Below are 23,700 nucleotides of genomic sequence, written 5' to 3' on the forward strand. Positions count from 1 at the left end.
GAAATGTCTTGTACTTTGGATTCGCCACTGACACTCCAAGCATTTTCTGTATTTCAGTGACATTGGCTCTGTGGTACTGGGTATTGCTGAAGTATACTCCTGGAAGGTCGAATATATTGCCCACAATGCTATGCAGTTTGTTGATTTCTGATGAGTGAGCCTCGGAAATGGACTTCATTACCTGGAGGATGATTGTTAGTTTAACAAATAGTATTGAAACATGTAATATGTACAAGATCACTGAAGTATGAACTTTCCATAATGCCATGTAAATGATCAGGAAAGTGCTGAAATAGTTCATCTAAAAATGCTGATTCCTGGGTCATTGCTATTAAATACTGGTCTTGGCTGTTGAATGGAGTTGGATTCTCAGGACATTGTTTGCTGAAAAGGTCAGCATTAGGGAACATTTCAACAGTCATGCCGTATTTATGGGCATAAAGTGTGATGGTTTGCTTGTGGGCCAGGAGTTCATTGGGAGCCTCTGTGCAACGTTTGCATTTAGGCTTCTTGGCAATGAGAACCTTGTTCTCCTCACGAAGAGTGCGATTTTCCTCAGCGAGCTTCTGAACCTGGATTTGCAGCGCCTTGAGTGCCTAGAGTAAGAGTAGAGTTAGATAGGTAAATTGATCTTAACATCTAAAACTTACATCCATGAAGTCTCCCTTTGAGGTGTTTGGCCCTGGAATTGCAACAGATTCAATGATAGGCTCCATGTCCCATTCATCATCTGAGTCAGACGTGTTTTGAGAGAAATGAGACATGGTCCAAGGTGCTAAAAAGATACAAGGAGATGAGAAATGGTCAGCATGACAGCGCCATATATAAGGTAAATTGTCCTGCCTCATGCTTGATGCAACAGAAGTTGCAGCAATGTATCAGCAGTGCCAAGAAAAATGTGCCTATGCTCTGACTATCGGTTACGAAGGAAGGCGTGATAGCCTGGAGGTGACCTTTGATAATTTAATACAACAAATGAAATCAACACTGCGAAGTAATAATCAGCACGTAATGTCTAAATCATGGGCTGGAATATTACATTTTGAGCTCCTAGATGATGGGATATCATCAGGGTCTAGTACAAGAGCAGGATAGCCTGCCACGAGTAACTTCGGCCCAACCACCGCTGATAGACATTCTGCCACGTGTAAGAGGCGCACTCAATGTTAGGAAACATACAAAATCAATCTCATGAAGCTGCAAGCATGCATTACATTCCAGATGTGAGTATAGCAGCAAGATCTTTCTTGCCAGCTGCTGCAAGTTGGTGTGAACAGGCTTTCAAACAGACTGCGTAAAAATGAGCTGTTGTGGGCGACATCAAAAAGTTAAGGACTTACAGAGACAATCTAGAGACAGTAACACCACCTTGACAGCATTGGCATTGTCTCGCACAGGTGGCATATTCTTTAATAGTGCAGAGCGGTCCACCCCATACTGATCTTGCCAGATTGTGGCTTTGAGAATCAAATCGTCTATGCAGTGATCCCATGAGTCTTCATTGATGAGATCAACCTGTTCGGTTCATACACTCAGTGACATCCAGGTGTGAGTGGATGTGTGAGGTTATGTAGGCAATGGCCTCTTGAGCAGCTTCACCAAGCTGAGATGGATTCAAGGATAGGCCATCAAGCTCCATGATAACCAGAACTGGTAGGATGACAGTCCATCAGAGACTTTTGATGATGGATGTGACAGCCAATAAGGAAGATAAAATGATGTTGGTGTCCAGCACAAGAATAGTATAACCTGCCACAATGTTCAAAGATGGCATTGACACAATTTTCTGGGAACAGGCTGGATGAGACTGCTGTTTGGGCACGTGGGCAGGTGCACGCTGACCTGAAACGAGAAGTGATCGCAAGTACCTCCAGCATGCCTGTTCACATCATCAAATACCATCCAAAATTCACCAATGAGGCAACTCACCTTGAGATCCTTGACTTCCTCATGATCATTTTTGTCCTCTTCACTCTGTTCTGATGTTTCCTTAGACTCAGTGTCTTCATCATCGACATTGACGTCCACAGAGTCGTCATGATTGACATCCTGTCACAGCTGATGAACAATCAACCAAAGAAGTATGGTCAGAAGGAAGAGACTCACAAACATGCTCATAAGGAGCTTCAGTGTCCAAATCAAATGCTACACCACCATCATCAGCTCTTATCCAAACTCAAAAAGTCAAGCAAAAAACTCACGAGTCCAGTCCCCATTGATCAATGCTCTCTCTAATCACCAACAATCCCGAACAGATCACAATCAGCAAAAACCCTCATGTCACTCTGAAAAGATGCACCAAGCTCGACAGCAGTGATCATGCCCGATCAGTCTGTATCAACAGCAGCAAACCATGACCAGAGCCTTTTATATCACATGTGTGTCAGTTGAGAAGGTACATTTCTTGATAAGTTCTGTGTGTGCTTCAAAGATTTTGTTGGTGGCTGGTAAAAAAGTGGTTTGGTGTAGTGGTTGATAAGAAACATTTAGTTCGTGGAGAACAAGCAATGTTTGCTGATTGATGAAGTCCTTATGAAAGGAGCTGCGCATGTGGTGGTGTAGCATATAACCAAGACAAGGTCTTGTGTCACACACCCATAGTATAGCAATGAAACGAGAAAAGCAAACAGATAGCTCTACAAGAAGCATTGAATTGGATGCTAGTGAAAAAAAGTGAGTGAGATCATGTCATTCATGAAGATCAAGGTGACTTACAAGACGAGACACGACAAAAGAGTGAGTGCACAGATATGAAAAGATGAAAAATGAAGTAGAACTTGAGCAAGAAATCAACATATGAACAAAGGACATATAGATGCGAATGTGAGCTTGGCATGTGCACTGAGCATGCAAAGTAGATCGGCTGGGTGCATATATGCACTGAGCAAGCCATGTAGACATGTTGATTTGGGTTGTTGAAGTAGTTGGTTTGGTGTGGTTTGGTTTGGGTGAGTGAGTGAGTGATATAGTAACATGGCAGGTATGGTTGGTGGTCATATGCCATGATGTGGTGCAATGTTAGCTTGCGGATATAGTGTATAGATGAGAGCATGATGTCAGGAGTGCAGCAATCACAACAGATGCCCTGAGCAGCGTCTACACCAAACGCAGTGTGCAACGTCCACCAAGTTCCCTGGATGTGATGCGTAGTCTGGGAATCCGCCATGCATGGTTCAGGAAACTGCCATGTGTATTTCAGGATCCCCTAATAACCTCGAGCAGTGAGATCACCTGATAAGCCTCCCATAATCCAACCTCGTCTCCCATTTCTCTCCACCCTCTTTCTTCAGAAATGCATTCCAGAACCTAAGTGTCTCATCTCCAGCACCTGTTATGATGGTCTCACCTAGGAATATACATCAGTGTCTAATTCTAGCACCATTGAACTTGACAACACCAGCACCCAAGCAATTTATCGCCAGCCGAATAACACCAAAGAAAGGCCTACTCACCACTGCTGTGTGTTGGTGGAATTTCCAGAGTGGCGCATCTCCACTTCCGCTCCCTCCTGCGCCCTCCACACTCCCTGATCCTGATGTTGAACTTCAGTAACAGAGGCACGTTTTGAACCTTGTAGATCCCATATACACACTTTGTTGTCATTCCCCCCACTTGCCAATGGCCCACCATCTCTCGCCCATTTCAACCCACATACTTCCTGTCTGTGACAGCACACAAGACAGTTCCATCTCTTGCTTGTCTCCCCACACAAGCTCTCCCCATTGACATGGGAGTGGCCATCCTCTTCGTCATCTTCATCTTCAATAATCCCATCAGTGAGTTGACCGCCTTCTTCCACATCCAGGATCTCCACCTCCATTGACATCTGTCTCTCCTCTCCACTCTTCCAGTATCCACGCTCAAAGACTTTTTGACTGATCCACTCCATCCCACTAAGGCACCAGTCTTCAGAGAGAGGTGGGGCACAACCACTCATCAGCATCGACCACCGCTCACGGCCAGCAGTTGGGATGACCAATCCCTGTGTGGTAAAGATATCATGGGGGGGGGGGGGAGGGTTGGTGAAAAACTGTGCAAGATCATGCCAAGGTATCAAATGTTCCATTACAGAAAGTGTCTCTGCATGTTTTGTGATGGTAGCCAAGAAGGTGAGCATGACTGAGATATAAGGATTGAGAGTAGAATGGGCAAAAGGTGAGGCCTTCCACATTGGATTGCGGAGAATGAATGAGAGCATCGAAAATGCAAGTTCCAATGCCAGTTTGAATGACACTGGAAACTCTGCAGGCGTGTTTGCGTCTGATAGAGCTGGAGATGCTTGTGAGGCACCTTCATCATCCACATCCATCCATTTCTCTTCACTGTCTTCATCATGGAATGCAGGCACAACTTGACACTTCTTAGCAACTTTTACAGCTGGACCACCTGTGCCTGCCATCATAATCCACTTGCATTCCTCGGCTCCCTCGATTTTGATGTGCTTGATGAAGTGAGTGAGGGTTGGTGAAAAGTTGTCAAGTTGGATGTTAGTGAATAGCATGCTGTGTAGAAGGACGAATAGTTCAGGTGCGCAGTTGATGACCAGATGGGGAGAGTTGACTCACAAGAGGTTGAGGAGTTTGCAGAATGCATGCGTCCAAAGACAAATGATGATATTGTACTTGGTTGGGATTACCTGGAGGGAAGCTGGAATGCTCAGTGTGAGAGAGATCTCCATCAGCTTATTATGTATTATATCAGCGAGTCTGCACACATTAAGTCAATGATATCATGATGAAAACCGGAGAGCGACTTGCTGTTAATGGTCTGAGATCAGCTTCATCCATTTCACACAAGATTGCCATGAGCCTTGAGCCAGCCTGATTGGAACAAACGCAAAGATGGCTCCTCTAGAAGGCAGGTGTAGAAGGTGTAGGCATAATATATAAAGTCTTGGAGGTGTTCAAGAGTGAGGGCGAGAAAAACGAGGCTCACCTAAGGCCTCCAGGAGTTTGTGGAATGTGTGGGTCCAGATATGAATGATGATATTGTACTTGGTTGGGATTATTTGGAGGGAAGCTAGAATGCTCAGTGCAAGGGAGATCTCCATCAGATTATGCATTATCTCAGCGAGTCTGTAATACCCATTCAATCAATGATATGATGAAAACTGGAGAATGACTTGCCATTCATGGTCTAAGATCAGCTTTGTCCATTTTTGCTGCTGGAGGTCTTCATTGCTAACTTCGTGTCCTCATCTGAATCCTTGGAGAACAGCATGCTCTTCATCTATGAGATCATTGGGGTCCTCGTTTAATATCTTTTTTTCTAGGGTGGATATGCTGTGGTATAGCCTTTTAAGCTGAACCTGATCGTGGAGGCTGGTTTGTGCAGGGTGCCATAGTAATCGAGGCGGGGGTCCAGGGAGCTGCACTACTAGTATAATCAGTGTTCTGTGACATATGAATGAAAGTCAATAGCACGTACCTTACAATCTGGTAATGAAATATCTAGTAGGAGTGAAAGGATTAGTTAGATTAAGTTAAAGTTGAGAACTAAAGGTGTCCATGATGGCGGCCAATGAAGCAAAAAGGTTCTCATTAAGACAAATAATCAAATGTGCATGATGTGCCCTGGCTCCAGATGCATCATCTTTATGTGAAGAAACATGTCAGTATCTGCGGTATCAACTATGAGATAATCAGAAGGTCCATCCACTATCAGAAGGGCCCCACATATGAATGATCTAACAGGAAAAAACTGTGCCTGTGCTCGTGGTCTTGCACGAACTCTGTAAAGGTTGAGATCCTTGTCCTTTCGAGTGTGCAAACCAGTAGGAACATCAAAAGGGTGAACAAGGGCCAGGGGAAATGTGTTATTCCCAACCAGACATTCGAAACAGAAGACCAGCCAGCCAAAAATGACTTTATTCTCAGTCAACCGAATGAAGATGCAGTCAAAGTGTGGTGAACCAAAGAAATGAGGGTTGGAACGAAGATAGTCTGTATTTTGATGCCAATTGACCATCGATTCATAATTGATGCAAATAAAGCGGTGCTCTGTAATCTGCGCGTAGTATGTCAGCACAGCAAAAAATGAACTGAGGCAAACATACCTCATCAGTTCCTCGGAGATGAATATGTTTGCCTTCAGGCAATGGAATGCTCAATGAGGGTAAAAGAACATAGAGAAAATCATTGAGCTTGACACGGAAATTAATGAAGGCTTGGTCTGCTTGATGAGCCATCTGAATCACATCAAAGGTCAGCGGAGGTTGCTTCGATCTGAGTTTCATGTGAAAGGAGTTACTTGTTGAGACAGGGCGCTCAATGACAGTGGCGAGGAAGTCTTCTTCCTCCAGTAAGTCTTCTTCATCCAATTGGTGTTGATGATCGTCAAATTCAAATAAGCGGTGGCATATATGATCTGCAGCCACCTGCCACATATTGATATGGAGGATCTGTCAAAGTTGAATCAAGTTGCAGTATTATAACAGATCATTTTTTTTAAATTGAAATGCACCTGTTCTGCTACATCATGAAAGTTCGTGTGCAGCAAATATGAGTCCTTTAACGAGCCATGCATCTTCTTGTTTGGCTTGGTATTGTAGTTGCGTGTTGCTCCTTTTGCCTCGACATCATTGAAAATGTGCAAGCCCATGTGCAACTTCAGGAAATTCCAGTTCTTGTCACTCTTGGCTGTTTTGTTAATGTATTGCTAATAGGAATTAGTTACCTATTGGAAGCAGTAAATAGTATATGAAACATACCTGCAAAAGAGCCGCAAATGCAAGGTGTGTGTGTTGGCCACTGCTAATGGTCTCCATCATGTGAACTTCGAGTGAGGCGTACATATCAAGTTCAAGGTAAAGTTGGACACAATGAAGGAGCAGGTAACCGAGAGGACAGTATGCCTCTGTCAATATATTGTGGGTCGCATATACTATCATCTGGTAGTGATATTTTAGTAGATGCAAGGTAGAGTGAAAGAAATTAAGAACCTTCGAAATGTCTTCATGCGTGGAGTTGTCAGTAAACGAGATATTCATGACCTGGTTTGGATGTTTTTGGTCTCGCCAGTGGGGAAATGCTTGATAACTGTGTAAATTCATGTCAATTCGAGTCAAAATGAATTATAAATGACTTACCTCTTGTCTACTTGAGATGTTTTCTCTCATCCAAGACTATTAATATACTTCTGAAGCTCGACCCATAAATGATCAGACCATAGACCGCCAGAGTGAAAGTGCAATTTGTCCCAAGACAATGCATGATGCACATCTGTAGAGGACACTGTTGAAAATGAATTCTAAGACAACATTAAAACAATGTAGCACGAGAGTAAAGATAAGCTCACAATGACATCACGAAGTCCATAGTCTTTCAATACCTCCTCCCTCTCTTCTGCAGCCTCCCTTTCTCATGTGGTTGCTAGAATAGCCTCCGAGTCATGAGATGTGCACCATGGATAGCAGTGCAACATATCAGAAAGTTTATCATGGGGAACAAGACAGACTGGGCAAGGCCATAAGGCCCTAACACCGTGAGTAAGCGCCATTGTTGACCTTAAAACATGGTAAGTTAGCGAAACGTCAGTCCAAAAGTTTGAAGCTCACTGTTCCTCAAAATTGGAAGATAAAATGAGTATTAGCAGGAAAAACCAGCACTGAACAATATCTAGACACTCCAACCATTGACCAGTTTTTGATTTTGCAGTGAGCAAAGACAGTATCCTTTCAAAGGATTTATGCCATACTGTGGCCTTGAAGTTAGCCCATGCCAGCTTGCCGGCATGGGCTTTATCTTCCTTCACCTATGAATAGAATTAGTACAAAGTGATGCACGTGACATTGTACATATTGTAATACCACAGGAAGCCACCCAACAATGTAACCACCACCCATTCCTTGACTGTTGTGAATGTGGGTGGGTAAGTTCGCTAATCGAGCAACAATGGGATAGCCTTTTGCAGTTCCAAAACTAGATAGTTTTGTTTTGTCAGTGTACAATATGAAGGCAAGGGGCTTAGCACTATGTGGCAGCTGCGACTACGAATTACATTGAGATTCCATCAAGATTACCATACAACATATATGAATGGTACATGCTTGAGCATCCCAAAAGTCTTGAGCAGTAAAAGGCTTGTCTATGAATTGTTCGAAAGACTGGCCATTGAACTTCACCAAGCACTGGGCATCAAAATGAAAATAAGGAAACAGATGAGGATCACAGAGGAGGTCAGTAGCCCACTCCCAAAGATCACGATGGTAGACGTCAAAGTCCCATGTTTTATCTGCAAAGGGTATCCAAATCACGTCCTTTGTAAACTAAGCTCAAACATTAGTCCAATGAGAATCATACAACAATGAGCAAAACAACCCCTGTAAGGCACTGAGAAACTGCGTCCCACTTGGCGCAAACATCCTTGTGGTTCTTGAATGTGAATTTCTCCGACTGCACTGCGCAGCGACAGCATATATCAATGAGACGGTCTGTTTGCTCATTATTGAGCACCACTTCGAGGGCGATTTCAGCAATGTCAAACTCCAAACGAGACCTGAAAGGACGCCAAGGCTTTGCATTCGGTTCTGGAGCAGACCATTAGGAATGATGTGCAGGGTGACACATGAAATCACTGAAAGCAAAGATTTTGGTTGGGATCCCACTCTTGGGATGGTGCTCGACCTTGATGTCATCAAGCTGATATTCACGATACTGAAGGTTCCCATCATCATCAGGGATAGCCGGTTGCTCGTCTGAAATCCATATTAATGATATACAACAAAACACCCAAAGAAATAATCAAACTCACCAAAATAAGGGCCTGGATTATCGACATCATGGAAACTCGATGCTGAAGGGTCTCACTGGACTATCGATGAACAAATAAGTAAAATTAATGACACAATGCATTGAAAGAATAATAAACAGCAAAACTTACCCTGTGTCTCAAGCTGCAGATTGAGACTGTGACCCACCACCACATTGACAGCAGTACCATTGGAACCAGGACCAAGAAGACCTGCTGCATTTAGTCAGGATATGAAACAAAATTGGAGTATTCAAACAACACACCTTTTTGCTGCCTAATTGAGTCTGCAATGTGCTGATCCTGGGCTCATTTCTGGGAGTTCTTCTCGCAGGCTTTCCGGTGAGTGACCCAGCTGCGTGGTTTAATGCTCTGTTCACACAGATCGCAGAATTTGGCCCTGTTGGAGCCCATGATGTCAAAAGATATATATGAGGTATCTACAGAATTGATGTGAGCAAAGAAATGGAGGAATACAGATGATGAGAGCGCAAACAGAGGTAAGGATGCATTGCAAGCACTTTGCAATCACATTGTGATACATTGAAACTCAGCAATCAATCTTACATGATCATGACAATATGAATTTCAACGCCATCTCAACAACATCTCAACAATGAAGCATTGGAATAGATTTTGCAAATTTCCGACAAAACTGGCAGTCCAATCACTCTACCCTCAAGATGGTAGCAGTTACTGCGGTTAAATCAATAGCATGGACATGTGTTTGAAGGTTGGACACACCTTTTCTCTTTGCAAGGTTCCTTGTGGAGCTCTTCATTTTGCGCCTGAAGAACATCAATTTGTCTCTTCAAGGAAGCTACAATATCAACAGGTAAGTCATTGTATGAGAGAGGAGTTTGCGACATCTGAAATAGACCTTGCATTTGAAAGGCGTGGAGTGGAGGAACAAGAAAATTTCATTAGCCTGCGTAATATAAAGGAATCAGTGCACATTCAAGTTTGATCCTATGCTGATTCATACTGTGTATAAGATCTTGCTGATTTATGTGTCAGTGAGCTGTTCAGAACTAAATCATAGATGAACATTGAAAAACTAAAGAGAATGGGGATAAATACTTTGGATACAACTTGAAAATTTCCATATCCTGGAACTAGGGCAACTTGCCATATGCACCATTAATACATCTGTGACTAAGTTAAGTCAGTAACGGAGAGCCAGATGGGACACACTGGCATTTTTCTCCCCTGGCACTGCTCCATGCACTGTAGTGGCCTAGCCCTGAGTCAGAAAATTGAAGGTGACACTGGCCATGGGCACATGCTCCAGGATGTAGGAAGGCTGTCAGGGCATTAGTTATAGGTTTGTGAGAGTTTAAATATCATCACCCTTGAGGATACATAGTAGCATAAAAATGTTGTCTGACCCTCATCAAGACAGTGTCACCTCCTGTCACCCCAACTACCATGATGGAGCAGCAGATAACCTGGATGAATGTGTCATAGATGTGTACTCACGGGGCACTACACCTGAAAGTCATAAGGCAGTTTGCCCAGGGCCCACAGGGTATGGGCAAGGCACACCTACATACACATGTGGGTGTTACAAGTTGCCTGAACCTCCTTCGGACCTGGAGCAACATCAAGATGTATGTGACCTCCAGATTGAACATGGCCATTCTAACAGTTCTGATTCCAGGATGGGGAGACCATGAGCAAAAAGGCTCATGAGCCACTGTCACATTCAAAGCAAAAAACACTCAACTCCGATCAAGACTCTGTGAGTGCCAGCTCAATATTGGCAATACCACTGCTTCAAAATACTTGCCTGCAGTTGCATGCAGGATCAGAGGAGTTTTGGACTTGATATTACAAATGCACAGTGCACAGCACCAATGCCTGCCACTGAAATGCCACTACAGAAACATAGGAAGCTAGGAAGGGGAGTTGAAGGCATGGGGGGTTCAGTACAGTCCCTTAAAGTCCTCCTGAAGGTTGCGGAAGCCATTGAGAAACAGACAACAGTTCTTCAGCAGATCTGCAATGCAGTGAAAAGCGTAGAATTCGAAGACTAGTATCTGGTAGAACATTCAGAGTGTAAAAGCATACATACCCTCTGTGACGAACTTACTCTGTGACTCATTCCCTGCCTCTCACCACCATGATGTATGGCTCCCATTTCAACTTTCTAGAAGACAGGAAGCGGCACATCTGAGCAGAAGGGCAGGGACTGTGTGGGCCATGACTGGCTGGTGACAAGGACGCAAGGAGAGTCGGGTGGGTGAGAATGTGAAGGCAGGTAAGAAACGGTGATGCTGATACATAAAGATGTGGCATGAAGGGCAAGATGAGGCCACCAAAGAGTTGGATAAATCTCTGCATGTCCAGCGGAAGGGTGGGGACAGCACTGCTGAGCGCATTGATAAGGCCAAGTGCCTCCAGCCAGAGAATGGTTGTCCATGGTCAAAGAATGATTTCACTTTCATGGCAAGTTAAGAGCAGAGGAAAGGCCAAAATCCAAGTCAGGGAAAGGAAATAAAAATGAGGAAGAGAATGCTCTTTGCATGGAGTCAGTGGCCAGAATGAATATCTGTCTCTCGAGTTCTGTTGGGAGCATCGCAGTCATGGTGTGCTTGATGTGTGTGACTTGAACCAGCAAGTTCTGAGATACAGCATTGCATGTCATTTTGGGTCAGAGTGCTAGTGCCAGGATACCCAATATTTCAACAAGACCTTGCAGCGACTTCAGTTTTTGTTGAGTAGATTGAACTGAAGTTCATGCTTCAGCTCCAACTTGGAGTAGCCGAGTCATGCTGTTCAAGGCTGTACTAAAGTATGTCACCAATTGCCATTTCCCATGCGAGCCAAAGATTTCATTTGATGCGACTTTCAAGCCAGATCATACTGCTGAGTGCACATGAGGGCCAGATCTAGAGTCCTCACTTACTTTATTTTGCTCCTAGCTACATTCTCTCTTCTTGTCATCCTGATGAGCCACTACTTCAAGTGCCATTCAACCTGCAGCTGGTCATTTTCATTGCCAAGTGGGTTAATGTGCCACCAGAAAAGTTGTTCCCATTGGCAATGGCAGCTGACACTCCAGTTGCTACATTTCAAATGAGCTGCAGAAGTCATGCAAGAGGAGTCTATGTCAAAGAAAATAAAGCTCAGCACTACTCAAGTGAGTCTTCTGCTTCACCCTACCCCAAGCTTCATTTGACGAGACTAGCTTGCTGCAGCTGGGTCTTCATGCAGTGTTATGACCACACCCCCTAGCAGCAGTGATACCGTTGCATCATGTGATACAACCCCTCAGCATTACCCTCTCTCACCTCAACTATCAACGGAGCCTAGACTACCTAGCATCCCACAAGAGGTGCAGTCTGAGCCACCTATATTAACTCCTACTCCTGAAGGCACTCACCCCACTCGGACTCACCAGTTACCTGCATGATTTAGAGATGAGCCTCCTGTGCCACCTCCCCCTGTCCAACCACCACCACCACCAGCCATTCGCCAAGTAATTCTCTATGTTTTTGACTCTTTATGGACATCCGTAAATCTATTTGATATTGGAAGGGAGTACCATCATTGACCAACACATGACCTGGATGCATTTGTCTCTGCAGACCAGCTATCCAACTTTCATCCAGATTCGAACCCTGAACCATCCAATACCAGGGTAGCATCTTCCCCAAAGCCACCTCCTTGGCCTTGGCGAAACATGAGCATCTGGTGCCTCATGACTTGGATGATGACAGGAAGTAACCAATTGTCCAAAGCTAAGGTAACTCGACTAGTCAAGGAAGTCCTATCAGTGGAAGATTTCAGTGTACAGGATCTGAATGGCTTCGACACCCATACAGAAATGGGGCATTTTGATTCATCTGAAGCCAGTCTTGATGACAATGATATCTTCCAAAGGGATGGTTGGAAAGAGACAGCTGCAGAGATTCTGGTGCTGACTAGGGAGAGAAATCCAAGCAGGAATGGACAGCCATTTACTGTTCCAGGGTTCCAGTACCGTCCACTCACAGCCATGATTCATGCTGCTTTCTCCAAGGCAGCATCAAAATGGTTTCACTTCACTCCCTTCAGGCACTTTTGGACGTCCCCTATAACCAGTTAAGAGCAGTGTCTCTATGATGAGCTCTATATGTCAGATGCATGGATTAAAGCACATGACGATTTGCAGAAGGAGAAGAGAAGTGACAGTTGTACCTTGGAGAGAGTCATTGCTGGGCTTATGTTTTGGTCGGATTCAACACACTTAGTGCAGTTTGGGAATGCTTTGGCATGGCCGGTTTATCTATTTTTCAGAAACCAGTCCAAGTACATGCACGCCTGCCCTACCTCCGGTGCATGCCATCCTGTAGCATTCATTCCTACTGTAAGTGCTCCCAAACACTACCTGCTACTAGGTGGTTATACTAACAGTTGTGTTTCATAGCTACTGGAAGTGATCAATCAATTTATTGCACAGATTACCCTAGTTAAAAGGAAGAGTTATGACAATGTTCTAGCTCATTGCAAGCAAGAGCTGTTTCACGCTATCTGGTGTATTCTGATAGATGATGATTTTGTTGAAGCGTACAAAAATGGCATCGTCATCAAGTGCTACAATGGGGTATACCGCAGAGTATTTCCTAGGATATTTACCTATTCTGCAGACTACCTAGAAAAGTAAGCAAACTATATCCTTCTGACTTCCCTTTTACTAACCAAGATGCCGCCAACAGAGTTCTTATTGCAACCATTCATGATAAGGGAATTTGCCCATGCCCATGATGTCTCCTCACAAAATCATATTTTTGGCGCATTGGGCTCATCGCTGATATGTCAGCAAGAGTTTCAAGAGTATGACAATATCTTGGAGACAAAATCACCATTGCATGTGATGCCATCTACAACTTAGGCCTCCCTATCAAAGGTGCTGCTGTAGAGCATCTTCTAAAAGAGTTCTCCCTTGTTCCTACCTTTGTGAGCCCATTTCATCTTGATAGTTAGCTATTTATTTACATTGCATCTTTAGAACACCTTTGCAGATCGGCTAGGCTTCCTTGGTTTAAATTTTTTCCTGATGCTCGTTGTCGACCTTTTCCATGAGTTTGAACTGGGTGTATTCAAGTCCGTTTTTAAGCATCTCATCAGGCTCCTTTATGCCATAAATCCTGAAACAATAACTGTCCTGAATGAACAGTAAAGACATTTGGTTTGTTTAAAGACTACTGATTTTATTTCTGACATGGACTCTTTCTTACCACAGCTTCCGCTCAATCCCTTCCTTTGGCAGGGGTGCAATTCGGCGTTTTCCATCCAGTGTGTCAGATGTGCAGCATAGTGCTGCATGGCACTTCGAGGATGTTTTACAGGTTAGTTGGTCTGTGAACTTTGCCATTTTCCAAACACTGACTTCCCATTTCTGAGCAGTGTGCAATCCCTGCATTCGAAGGGTTATTCCCTGCACAGCATGACAATGTTGTCTGTCTTCTTCTTTTTTGACTGGCTGAATGGCATGCCTTGGCCAAGCTTCGGCTTCACACGGATGATTCGCTAGCTCGACTCGATCAGGCACTGGAAGGTTTAGGAAAGCAACTTCGAAAATTCCAGCAGTTTACATGCTCAGCTTTTCAGACTGTAGAACTTCCACATGAAGTTGCTGCACGTCAGAGGAGGCATGAAGCTAATCTAAAGTCCACCAATGGGGGAACAAGATCATTGGGTGCTCGTCCCAGGACTTTCAATCTCTCAACATACAAATTGCATGTGCTTGGCAATTACGTGGGCTCCATTAGACTATTTGGAACAATGGATTCATATATGACTCAGATTGTACATAGTTGTAGCTGATGTTCAAGTATCTGACTGTCTTAACATTCTGCATTTTACAGGGCAAGCTTTCCCACCATCTCATAAAAATGCTGTATCAAAATACAAATAAGCAAGATGTCTCGAAGCAACTTGCTAAACAGGAAAGAAGATGTACTCGCATCTGCCGGCAGCAGCAATCTACAGCCCCCCTCCAGGATATACATACCAGTGACCTACCAATTGAGGCTCACCACTTTATGTCCAATACATCCAACTTCCTGAATCTAGCCCGTTACCTGAGTGAACACAAGGGTGATCCAGCTATCAAGGTAAGATGTTAGTCTACTAAAACTTCACTGCTAACAGAAACCAAAAGGGCTTCGTTCCTAATCTGAAAGACCATCTTCTTTCACGACTGCTCAGCTTGGATTATGATGGTGATGAGAGGGTTTTCACTGATGTGGAACGAAACAGTGTATGCTTCATCAACAACCTGAACAAGGTCTCCCAAGCCAAGTACCTCCAAATCAACTACACGACCTATGATGTCCGTCATGATCAAGATACCCTGAAACCAGGGTACAGTGGTGTTGTAATGACTTTGTTGAGAGAACATGATGGTGACACTCATCCATCTTGGTATGCCCAAGTTTTAGGTGCTTTTACCATACAGGTGCTCCATGTTGGCCCTGATGTTTGTAATCACTCACCTCAGTCCATGGAATTCTTGTGGGTTCAATGGTTTGGTGTAGTCCTGTGTTACCACTGGAGCATCAGGGAGGGTCGTCTTCCGAAAGTTGGATTCATACTGGACTCACCCTCTGCATTTGGTTTCCTTGATCCCTCTGTTGTTCTTAGAGCCTGTCATCTTATACCCTGCTTTGCTGATGGCCACACAGATACTCTTCTTTGGCATGGCCCAACTGTTGCGCGACCATTTGGAGAAGTAAATGACTGGGCTGCCTTCTATGTTAATATGTGAGTAAGTCAACTTTGTTGATGTCCTGATCGATAACAGTTTGGGATATATAGTTTTGCAGATTGTGATATGTTTGCTTGTTTCACAGGCATAGGTGTTGGCCATGTGGTTCAGTATAACATGTTGAAGGACACTGAGTGCGAACATGGACCAGGAAGCTGTGATGATGAATTGGACATTGTCATGAGCAACACCAATGCTGGAGACTGTCAGAATCAAACTCGAGGTGAAGAAAATGATGATGATGAGGATAATGAAGAAGAAGATGATGATGATGAAGATAATGATGCATGAGATGATGAAGACGAGGATGTCCACATATCTGGTGAAGGCAGTGACTTGGAGGAATATGAAGACTCTGAAGATGAAGGACCAGAATATAAATTTTAAGGTCGACTCTCTTCAGCCACATTCCCCCTCCCCTCCTCCCCTCCTCCCCTCCTCCCCCTCCTCCCCCTCCTCCCCCTCCTCCCCCTCCTCCTCCCTCCCCCTCCTCACCTTCTTGTCTCCCCCTTGTCACCCTCTTCCTCTTCCTCTTCCTCTTCCTCTTCCTCTTCCTCTTCCTCTTCCTCTTCCTCTTCCTCTTCCTCTTCCTCTTCCTCTTCCTCTTCCTCTTCCTCTTCCTCTTCCTCTTCCTCTTCCTCTTCCTCTTCCTCTTCCTCCTTCTCCCTGTCTTGTTTTCATGCATTCATTAAGGGCCAACTCTGACTGACATTTGCCATGTTCTACAAAGGTTTACAAACTTATTGGCTCACAATGGGCTGACCAAGGGACCGCTTTTTGTTACGGACAATTTGAGAATGAGACCAACGAGGCTTTCCTTATTGCTCGCTCAGAAGTCCATTTCGACAAACTCATCCTGACTACTCAAATTTGCACCACTGACGTCTATCAACACCAACAAGGTCCATTTGGTATTTACAAGGATCTGCTGATACCCACTCACGCAACCACCAGATACATTGATTGTCTGGATGGAACTGGATGGTGCAGATTATGCCTTGAGCTTCCAGGACACCGAATCTTCTGCTTGGACTTTGGAGAATTGAAACAGCATCTTATGAGTCACTGTGGGCAAAGTCTTTGGCAAGCATGGTGACACTAAAGGTGTTCATGTTCCAACAGATCGTGAATCAGGAAGGCCAAAAGGTTTTGTCTATGTTAAGTTTAGTGCCCTGAAGGACGAAATGCCCAAAGGTAAGAGCATCAATGCATTTAGATTGGGATGGGATTATGTGCAGTCATACAAAAGCTGAAAATTCTCTAGGACGGACTCATCAAGCCCAGTGAAACCTCCAAATGTGTCAACACCATCTCCAAAATCCTCCTCTCTCTTGAGATCCAGAGCACCAGGAATGCTTTTTCCTCATCTGTCCAAACTGGAGGCTCAACCAGACCAAGCAGTTGCGTGTTGTTCTGTAATGCCTTGTTGGCTCTTGTGCATGCGATGGGCATCATTGCCCAGATTGCGGCCTAATAAGTTCAATGCATCACATTTGAGGGACGTTGATGAAACATACCAGAAAGTAATCTGGTATTTCAAAACTGCGTGCCCTTGTAATTTGGGCCACCAGTGCTCTCTGTGTCTATGTAAGTAATCAATCAAATGTATAGATGCAATTCACATATGGCATTTTCGTTGTTATTCTGTCCATTGTTATTTGGCATGTTGGTTGTGTTAGATGTTAGCCCGAAAGGACTCACATTCATCATATAGATGTATTAGTCATCTGGACATCAATTCTGTCCTACTCGCTCAGTGTTCCCTCAGTTGAGCTAGCAATTTTTATAATAATGGATTACTTTACATATGTATTTTGTAGATAACGAATATAGTTTTTCGCTGTCGTCCTACTGGGTGTGTGGATGGTTGGGTGTATGCCTACAGTAACATGTAATCTCGACGTCCTACCATTCTGCACTGATATATAGTATTGAGCACTTTTGATGCATAGATGCAAAAATTAGACCGCTAGCTTAGAATTCGACATGAGATGATAATGACTTATCAAAGTGGAAAATATAAGATGAAAAGGCAAAAGCTTGGTAGTATGATTTGTGTTTGAGATACATAATGTATAACTTTGAACACTAGCTCACAACTTGATATACTCATAGATTGATTTGTCAAACGCAAAAGCAGATGAAAAACAAGCTTACAGATCAAGAATATGATACTTGATAGGTAGGCCGATATATTGGAATATAAGGGCAACACAGATTTCGCTACCTTATAAGGTCAATATTGTCATACTGGGTTAACCGGTTTTCAGTGATGTTGAAGTACTCTTTCCATCAGGGGCCAGTGACTCGATGCTCTGCTAGTGCTACTGCTGGAGGTCTCCATACGAGTGCCCTATAATCCTGGAACCAATCATTCACATCCTACAAGAGGACACAATATCGAGAAGAGTAGAGGATACCAGAGTGACTTTGTAGTAATGCAATGTCCCAGTACGTGCATACTATGTAGTACAGTGTCACATCTACCATACCCCCTGATCTCATTGCAGATCTAGCTTCCGCATGTTGTCATTTCCCCCCATTACCCCGCATATTGCAGGGGGTTTGTCACAAATCTCTTGCAATAAAGGATGATCAATGCATCAATGAAAACTATATGGCAGGTTCTCAGCTGCTGGCCCCCATCAAGATTGAATCTCCCTAGGCAGCCCAAATTCAATACCACTTATCCTCTACTTGGTGAGCTTCCTACATCCGTCCTAACCCATGACTCAGTACCCTAGTCTTGTCTCCATCTGGTGACAATGGTGCATGCGAATTTGTGAATCTGTCTGAATGGATCTCATATCGTAAAACATCTGCAGTTGTGGTCATAATCTATAGTTTTTGGTATTTCTACCATACTATATGGTTGTGGCTGGACTCAGAGCTTTGCACCACCTTCTAAATCCTGCCAAGTCGATCTCATTTTCTCATCTGAAAAGTGAGTGATAGTGGCCATGCTCTGGTCTGGGCTGTGATATAGAAGGAATGACTGTCTTTCTTGTCTGATTAGGAGAGACTATGTAGATCTGGGGTTCAGTGCGCATATTTAATTTTATGTTTCTGATCAATCATCTTCTGTAGTCTCGTTATGCAACTCTGGGACTGTCATGGCAACTTCAGACTCAGAAGTGGGTGGAAATTTCAATTGGTTTGGGGTCAGGTGAGCAATATGTCAGGGAGCACCAGTTCAGGTGGAGATGCCAAAGGAGTATTTGTTTTCCTGGCTGCTGCCTTCTCAGCCCATACGTACATACACAACATGTGTGTGAGTGAGCATCGAGACTGAGGATACAGAAATTTCGGGTCTAATTTCTGATAGGTGATGAAAATTTTCGAGTTCAACTCACAAAGTACACAAGTGAACAGCACCATAGCTCCGCAAACCCTGATATTTCAATTCGATGATATTTGCCATTGGTGTCACATAACTCCAGCCAGGTGATACTAATACATGTTGGTATCCGTGAGAACAACATGGTCTTTAAGTTCATGATTCTCTCATAAGACACTTCTGAATGACAGTCTCGACCTTGTAAAGGGGTCACTATAAACTTTGATATGAGTGGGGTGAAAATTACCTGAGCTAAGCTGATCAGTTGCATCACTACAGCAGCTGATTGTTCTACCCCAGCAGTCTGGTACTTTTCGAGAATATGGTTGCCTTCAACCTGGACGGCATTTTGAGAATTTAAAACACAAGAGTTATTGATATTTTACCTCCTGAATATTGTTCTTCGCTTTGTTGAGATTCTCAGCATTAAACCATATGTCGGCATTCCGATCTCCTTGCGTACACTCTTCATACATATTATCGACAACAAGGGTGCTGTGTTGGATGCCTGCAGCCGCGAAGTTCCTGTATAGCTTCTGAGAAATGTTGCTGGTGCTCATCTTCTGATCATTCACCATGCTGTGGACTTCAGCCTGATACTTGGCAACATAATTCTCGCTGTCAACTGCCTCTAAAGCGGAACAAGCGATGAGAGTGGGCAGCACGCTGACATCACCGAGGTTGACCACTTTCCCTCTATCACAAATAGTTAACCCATGAATGTACAATCAAAGCTGTGATGATTTTACCCGGTTTTCTTACCAATCCTTCATAGAAATCACATGCTCTCTGCGTAATCAATGACACATCTGACATGGCAGCACAAAGACAATGATCTCACCTTGTAATACTGGCTCAGAGTAGGCTCGCATGCAATCACATGCTGTATTGATATTAAACTCTAGCACAAGATGTGGAATGTTGGACATACCAAAGTGATACTAGCTTTTCCCATCCTCGTCACAATATGGAGCGGGTTGATCTCTGTATTGGCATTAGTCTGATTCATTACGACTGAAGAACACAAGTATGATTTATGAAGTGGACATCCTTTAGGAAAGGCATCTCCATCCTCTCCAATTCCATGCAGGGGTGAATCAGTAATCAGCACCACAACCTTTGTTGCTTTGTCCTTCCAGTCAGCCCTGGTGGCAGCGGACAAAGCATCACTTTGAGATTCAGGTCCATCTCCACCACCTGTCGCTGTTAAGCCACCTAAATTCGTCGCGATGCTTCCAAAATCGGTTGTGAAAGGATATTCCTGGATGATGAAGCTCCGATCTTGAGGAGGATGATTGTGGAAGGCAACAAGACCAAATCTGAGATCTCCTGGAGTGAATTTCCCCCCAGATAGAAGTGTATTGCAAATCTGGGTGATCCTGTTGCACACAGTGTCAATATACTGCTATTGACTCCCTGTAGCATCTTGGAGGAACATGATATCCCTGAGTCGAATTTACAATCAGCATCATGCAGCTTTCATGCAATGAAATCATCCTCACAGTGGTGCAGAAGGCTTAACATCTGGAACTAACTCAAAAACGAAGCATTGTTTGGGACCATCGTACTTTAGATGATGATTATGTAGAAGTACAAAATGAGTAGAGGGGACATATGACATGAGCATGGTCATAGTAAAAGTGGACCTATGAAGGGCATTAGAAAATGTCAGGAAAGTAGACTTGGACACAAACAGCATCTGATCCTGGGTCACAGGAGTTGAAGCAGTTCAATTTGCCACTTAGCTTTATCCTGTAACACACATGAAGTACAACTTTTAGCGACATCATGTTAGGACACAGACTTCAAGAAAGTTTGACCATCACTGGTTCATTCCAATATAGACCAGTTCAAGGAGGAACCATTCTGAGGATAAGGGTATCCGTAACCCCAATAGGTGTCTGCAGTCTTCTTGTAGGTCACACCATACCCATCCTCGATGCTGACCATCATCCAGACATTGCTTTGCCCCAACACTTGGGTAAGGGTCCACTGCATGAACTGAGCATATAATAAACCAAGATGTGATCAGTTAACGTACTTTTTGTTTGTTGCTAGTTAAAGAAGGTGAAGCAAGCTTCAACCCTGGGTTATAACCAGGAGCGCTTTCGATGACAAGATCCTGATTGAGAACTTTGATGCGATACACCCCATTGAAAGTAGGTTTGGATTGGTAGGCCATTGTATAAGTTGCAGTAGACAGATTCCAACAAGGAAGATGAACAAGCTCAGCACTCAACTGTCAAATAAGTCTTAAGAACCTTTAAATGACATTGACACTCTGAAGCTGTGTTAGCTAAGTGTATGCATGTCGCCATGAACTCAGCATTTCCAAGGTTCCGAAAACCATTGAGAATTGGGTTTACTGTATATGTACCATAGATGCAGGCATTGCAGCCTCGAGGGTGGAAGTCCAACAGAAAAGGTGAGAGTTCAAAAGAGGAGGCCCCTTAAAGCTATGACTCTGATATAGAATAGATCACTTCCCAGCTGATGTGCCCCAGCTCTGGCATCAAGATGTAACTGAAACTCTTGGACCCTAGATCTTGTAAGATGAGTGGAGTGAGGTGAGTAAAAGCTGCTGAAAACAAGGTATGTGCACTGTGCAGCTGACCTGGCTCTGCTGTTAGCCTGAAGTTAGTGGCATGTATCTTGTTCTTCTCAACATAATTTTGGAGCTGTATTTCTACTTTGGAATGGTAGTACTCACCACCCATAACAGGGCACCCATGACTTGTGCCAGGTTGCTTGACCTTATAACTCCGTAGTGGTGTTCTGCTAACTCTTGAATATTGAATTTGGACAGGTAGTATGCACAACACATAACCAAACAGTCATTCGTTGTAATGATACAAGTTACAGCGCAAACAGGCAGAGATATGCAGTTCATGACAACATTGAGTAATGAAAGGCCTATTCTTTAAACAGCTCTGGGTGTGTGAGCACAATGTGCTCCCAGACAAGATTGTCCTGCGGTTTGGGTGCACGAGCAGGGAGTTCTGAATCCCCACCATGACAATTAGTAGGTGCTTTTAATACACTCTGTGTAACCCATTCAGGATTTACTCCAATTCTCAAAGAACTTGTCTCGGTAGGATTGAAAAGAGGGGAAAACAAGCATTTCATGGACGGCTCTCCAAGCGCTATCCAATGCACCCTCCACCCAAGCATGCTGTACACTGATGGCTTCGCCAGCGAAATAAAGATAACCTCCCACAGCAGGATTGTTGAGGCTTGTGTAAAGATTTCCGAACTTTCCAGGTCCAAAGAAAGCAAAGACACCTTGAAAAAAGAATATAAGTGAGATGATCGAAAGACTCAGCTGCATGATACTGACCCATCATATATGGATCATGGGACCAACTCCATCCCTTGCATTCAATCAGCTGGTTATGCAGATATGTTATATCAATGTTGTGCAGGTCTGCCAGCTCCTTCAACACAAGCTGCACCAGCATTGCATTGTCTTTGCCTATCAATGCACCCAGCCTAGTAGCATCCTCTGTCCAGCAGTAGCTGGCAATAAGTGTGGTCATCATCCCAGCCTGGATGCTTCCAAAGGAAGGATAAACAACAGTGTGCAAAGGTCTATCAGTGTACATCTGTCCTCCAACTATATTCAGAGGATTTCCACTTAAATCCATCCCAGTTGTCCACCACACAGTTCTGAACTGCATTCCAATCTTAACAGAGAGGCCATAGTTCAATGTTCATAAAGCATTCAACTGCATGGGGGAGAGACCAGCTTGGCTGAGGTCAACAGTGTGGAGAACAGGTAAGGGGATAGTAGAGATGACATGCGAGAATTCGTGACGATCCTTGTTGTTTGTAATGACATCCATGCCAGAGTTATCCTCCTTAACTCCAATGGCCATCACTCTGGAGTTGTATGTGATAATGTCTTTGTTATTCCTGAAAATATATTGTTTCATGCAAACCACAATCTCATTGGCACCACCACTGCAAAATATCAGTCATCTCAGCTTGATTTATGTGAGAGTGTGTATGTACTCAATGCAAAACCATTGCATGGGAGGTGGGTTAGGTCCAGGATGCCAACCGAAAGCAACAGCCTCTAAGATGGTCTCAGAGAAAGCGTGATCATACCAGCCAGTGGACTTATCAAAAGTCTCACACCAGTTAACAACATCTGTCAAGAGAGACTTGTTGGGTAGACCAAGGCTTGGGCTTGGTATGTACTTGAGCTGCATATAAGCACAAGTTGAGTAGTGGTCAAAGTTCATCATATATTTCCAACCTTCTGACCCTCCAGTCTTCAAATCATCAAGTAGGCGTGTTGCAAAGGGACCAATGACATCATCCATGATTGCCTTCACACCTACAGCAATGTATGGGTTTGAGTTACCAACGTCTTGGATCACCTGATCAGCCTTGAAGGGATCACTTGGGGGCATCGTGTTCTGCCACACTGTGACCCCATTATGTCATATCTGCATATCTGGATCTCAGATCTGACCCTTATCTCATCTCAGATCCACATCTTATCTCCAATCCTATCCACATCTTATCTCCCTCCAACATCTTGTCATTCAATCTGTCTACTTGTCCGGTCTGGTCCACAACTCATCTGAATCCACAACCAGCGCTTGTCTCCTTTTGGTAACCCCCTAACTCCGGTATTTCAGTTATCTGTATATCTGTCCTGCTCCCTGATCTGTCACCTATGTTTCATTTCCATTTCATGATTTGTGATCCATTTCTACTTACCAATAGACTATCCACATGCTTCATACATAGCCTCGGACTCTGCTGATTGATCATTCCATTAGATACCTATAGTATATAACCTCCTGTAACTTTCTGTAGTACCTCAGTTCAAATATCATCTTAGTTCTACTCA

The 23,700-nt window shown here is 43.9% G+C and overlaps 8 protein-coding genes across 8 annotated transcripts; 2 read left to right on the forward strand and 6 right to left on the reverse strand.

The window, feature by feature from the left end:
• Positions 1-1,210: 1,210 nt before the first annotated feature.
• Positions 1,211-2,216, reverse strand: BJ212DRAFT_1303204 (uncharacterized protein; the record flags this gene model as incomplete). The annotated part of the gene is made up of 8 exons (XM_041333383.1): positions 1,211-1,290; positions 1,341-1,515; positions 1,541-1,650; positions 1,678-1,749; positions 1,843-1,879; positions 1,930-2,049; positions 2,107-2,145; positions 2,202-2,216. 8 exons carry the CDS (start codon positions 2,214-2,216, stop codon positions 1,211-1,213), a joined length of 648 nt encoding a protein of 215 aa, XP_041188400.1.
• Positions 2,217-5,553: 3,337 nt separating this feature from the next.
• On the reverse strand, positions 5,554-8,970 carry BJ212DRAFT_1449158 (uncharacterized protein; the record flags this gene model as incomplete). The annotated part of the gene is made up of 14 exons (XM_041338653.1): positions 5,554-6,006; positions 6,056-6,400; positions 6,463-6,657; positions 6,710-7,037; positions 7,088-7,110; positions 7,150-7,248; positions 7,297-7,354; positions 7,403-7,504; positions 7,556-7,752; positions 7,808-7,987; positions 8,048-8,266; positions 8,319-8,527; positions 8,576-8,695; positions 8,877-8,970. 14 exons carry the CDS (start codon positions 8,968-8,970, stop codon positions 5,554-5,556), a joined length of 2,622 nt encoding a protein of 873 aa, XP_041188401.1.
• Positions 8,971-10,124: 1,154 nt separating this feature from the next.
• BJ212DRAFT_1303206 (uncharacterized protein) lies at positions 10,125-12,838 on the forward strand (the record flags this gene model as incomplete). Its single annotated transcript, XM_041333384.1, has 7 exons — positions 10,125-10,358; positions 10,409-10,489; positions 10,554-10,766; positions 10,902-10,986; positions 11,497-11,542; positions 11,673-11,890; positions 12,339-12,838. The coding sequence occupies 7 exons, from the start codon at positions 10,125-10,127 to the stop codon at positions 12,836-12,838; spliced, it is 1,377 nt and encodes a 458-aa protein (XP_041188402.1).
• A 2,193-nt stretch (positions 12,839-15,031) lies between these two features.
• BJ212DRAFT_1281302 (uncharacterized protein) lies at positions 15,032-15,793 on the forward strand (the record flags this gene model as incomplete). Its single annotated transcript, XM_041331608.1, has 2 exons — positions 15,032-15,498; positions 15,553-15,793. Coding segments are annotated over 2 exons (708 nt in total), but the record flags the coding sequence as incomplete, so codon positions are not given.
• Positions 15,794-15,993: 200 nt separating this feature from the next.
• On the reverse strand, positions 15,994-17,209 carry BJ212DRAFT_1303208 (uncharacterized protein; the record flags this gene model as incomplete). Its single annotated transcript, XM_041333385.1, has 4 exons — positions 15,994-16,172; positions 16,774-16,972; positions 17,020-17,085; positions 17,204-17,209. The coding sequence occupies 4 exons, from the start codon at positions 17,207-17,209 to the stop codon at positions 15,994-15,996; spliced, it is 450 nt and encodes a 149-aa protein (XP_041188404.1).
• A 1,637-nt stretch (positions 17,210-18,846) lies between these two features.
• Positions 18,847-20,241, reverse strand: BJ212DRAFT_1281279 (uncharacterized protein; the record flags this gene model as incomplete). The annotated part of the gene is made up of 4 exons (XM_041331607.1): positions 18,847-19,176; positions 19,226-19,535; positions 19,664-19,722; positions 19,804-20,241. Coding segments are annotated over 4 exons (1,137 nt in total), but the record flags the coding sequence as incomplete, so codon positions are not given.
• A 428-nt stretch (positions 20,242-20,669) lies between these two features.
• On the reverse strand, positions 20,670-21,021 carry BJ212DRAFT_1281267 (uncharacterized protein; the record flags this gene model as incomplete). The annotated part of the gene is made up of 2 exons (XM_041331605.1): positions 20,670-20,840; positions 20,881-21,021. 2 exons carry the CDS (start codon positions 21,019-21,021, stop codon positions 20,670-20,672), a joined length of 312 nt encoding a protein of 103 aa, XP_041188406.1.
• Positions 21,022-21,894: 873 nt separating this feature from the next.
• Positions 21,895-23,254, reverse strand: BJ212DRAFT_1303210 (uncharacterized protein; the record flags this gene model as incomplete). Its single annotated transcript, XM_041333386.1, has 4 exons — positions 21,895-22,121; positions 22,177-22,522; positions 22,637-22,751; positions 22,851-23,254. 4 exons carry the CDS (start codon positions 23,252-23,254, stop codon positions 21,895-21,897), a joined length of 1,092 nt encoding a protein of 363 aa, XP_041188407.1.
• Positions 23,255-23,700: the final 446 nt, after the last annotated feature.

Source organism: Suillus subaureus (genome assembly GCF_016647635.1).
Source record: "Suillus subaureus strain MN1 chromosome Unknown BJ212scaffold_40, whole genome shotgun sequence".
In the NCBI taxonomy this organism is placed as follows: domain Eukaryota; kingdom Fungi; phylum Basidiomycota; class Agaricomycetes; order Boletales; family Suillaceae; genus Suillus; species Suillus subaureus.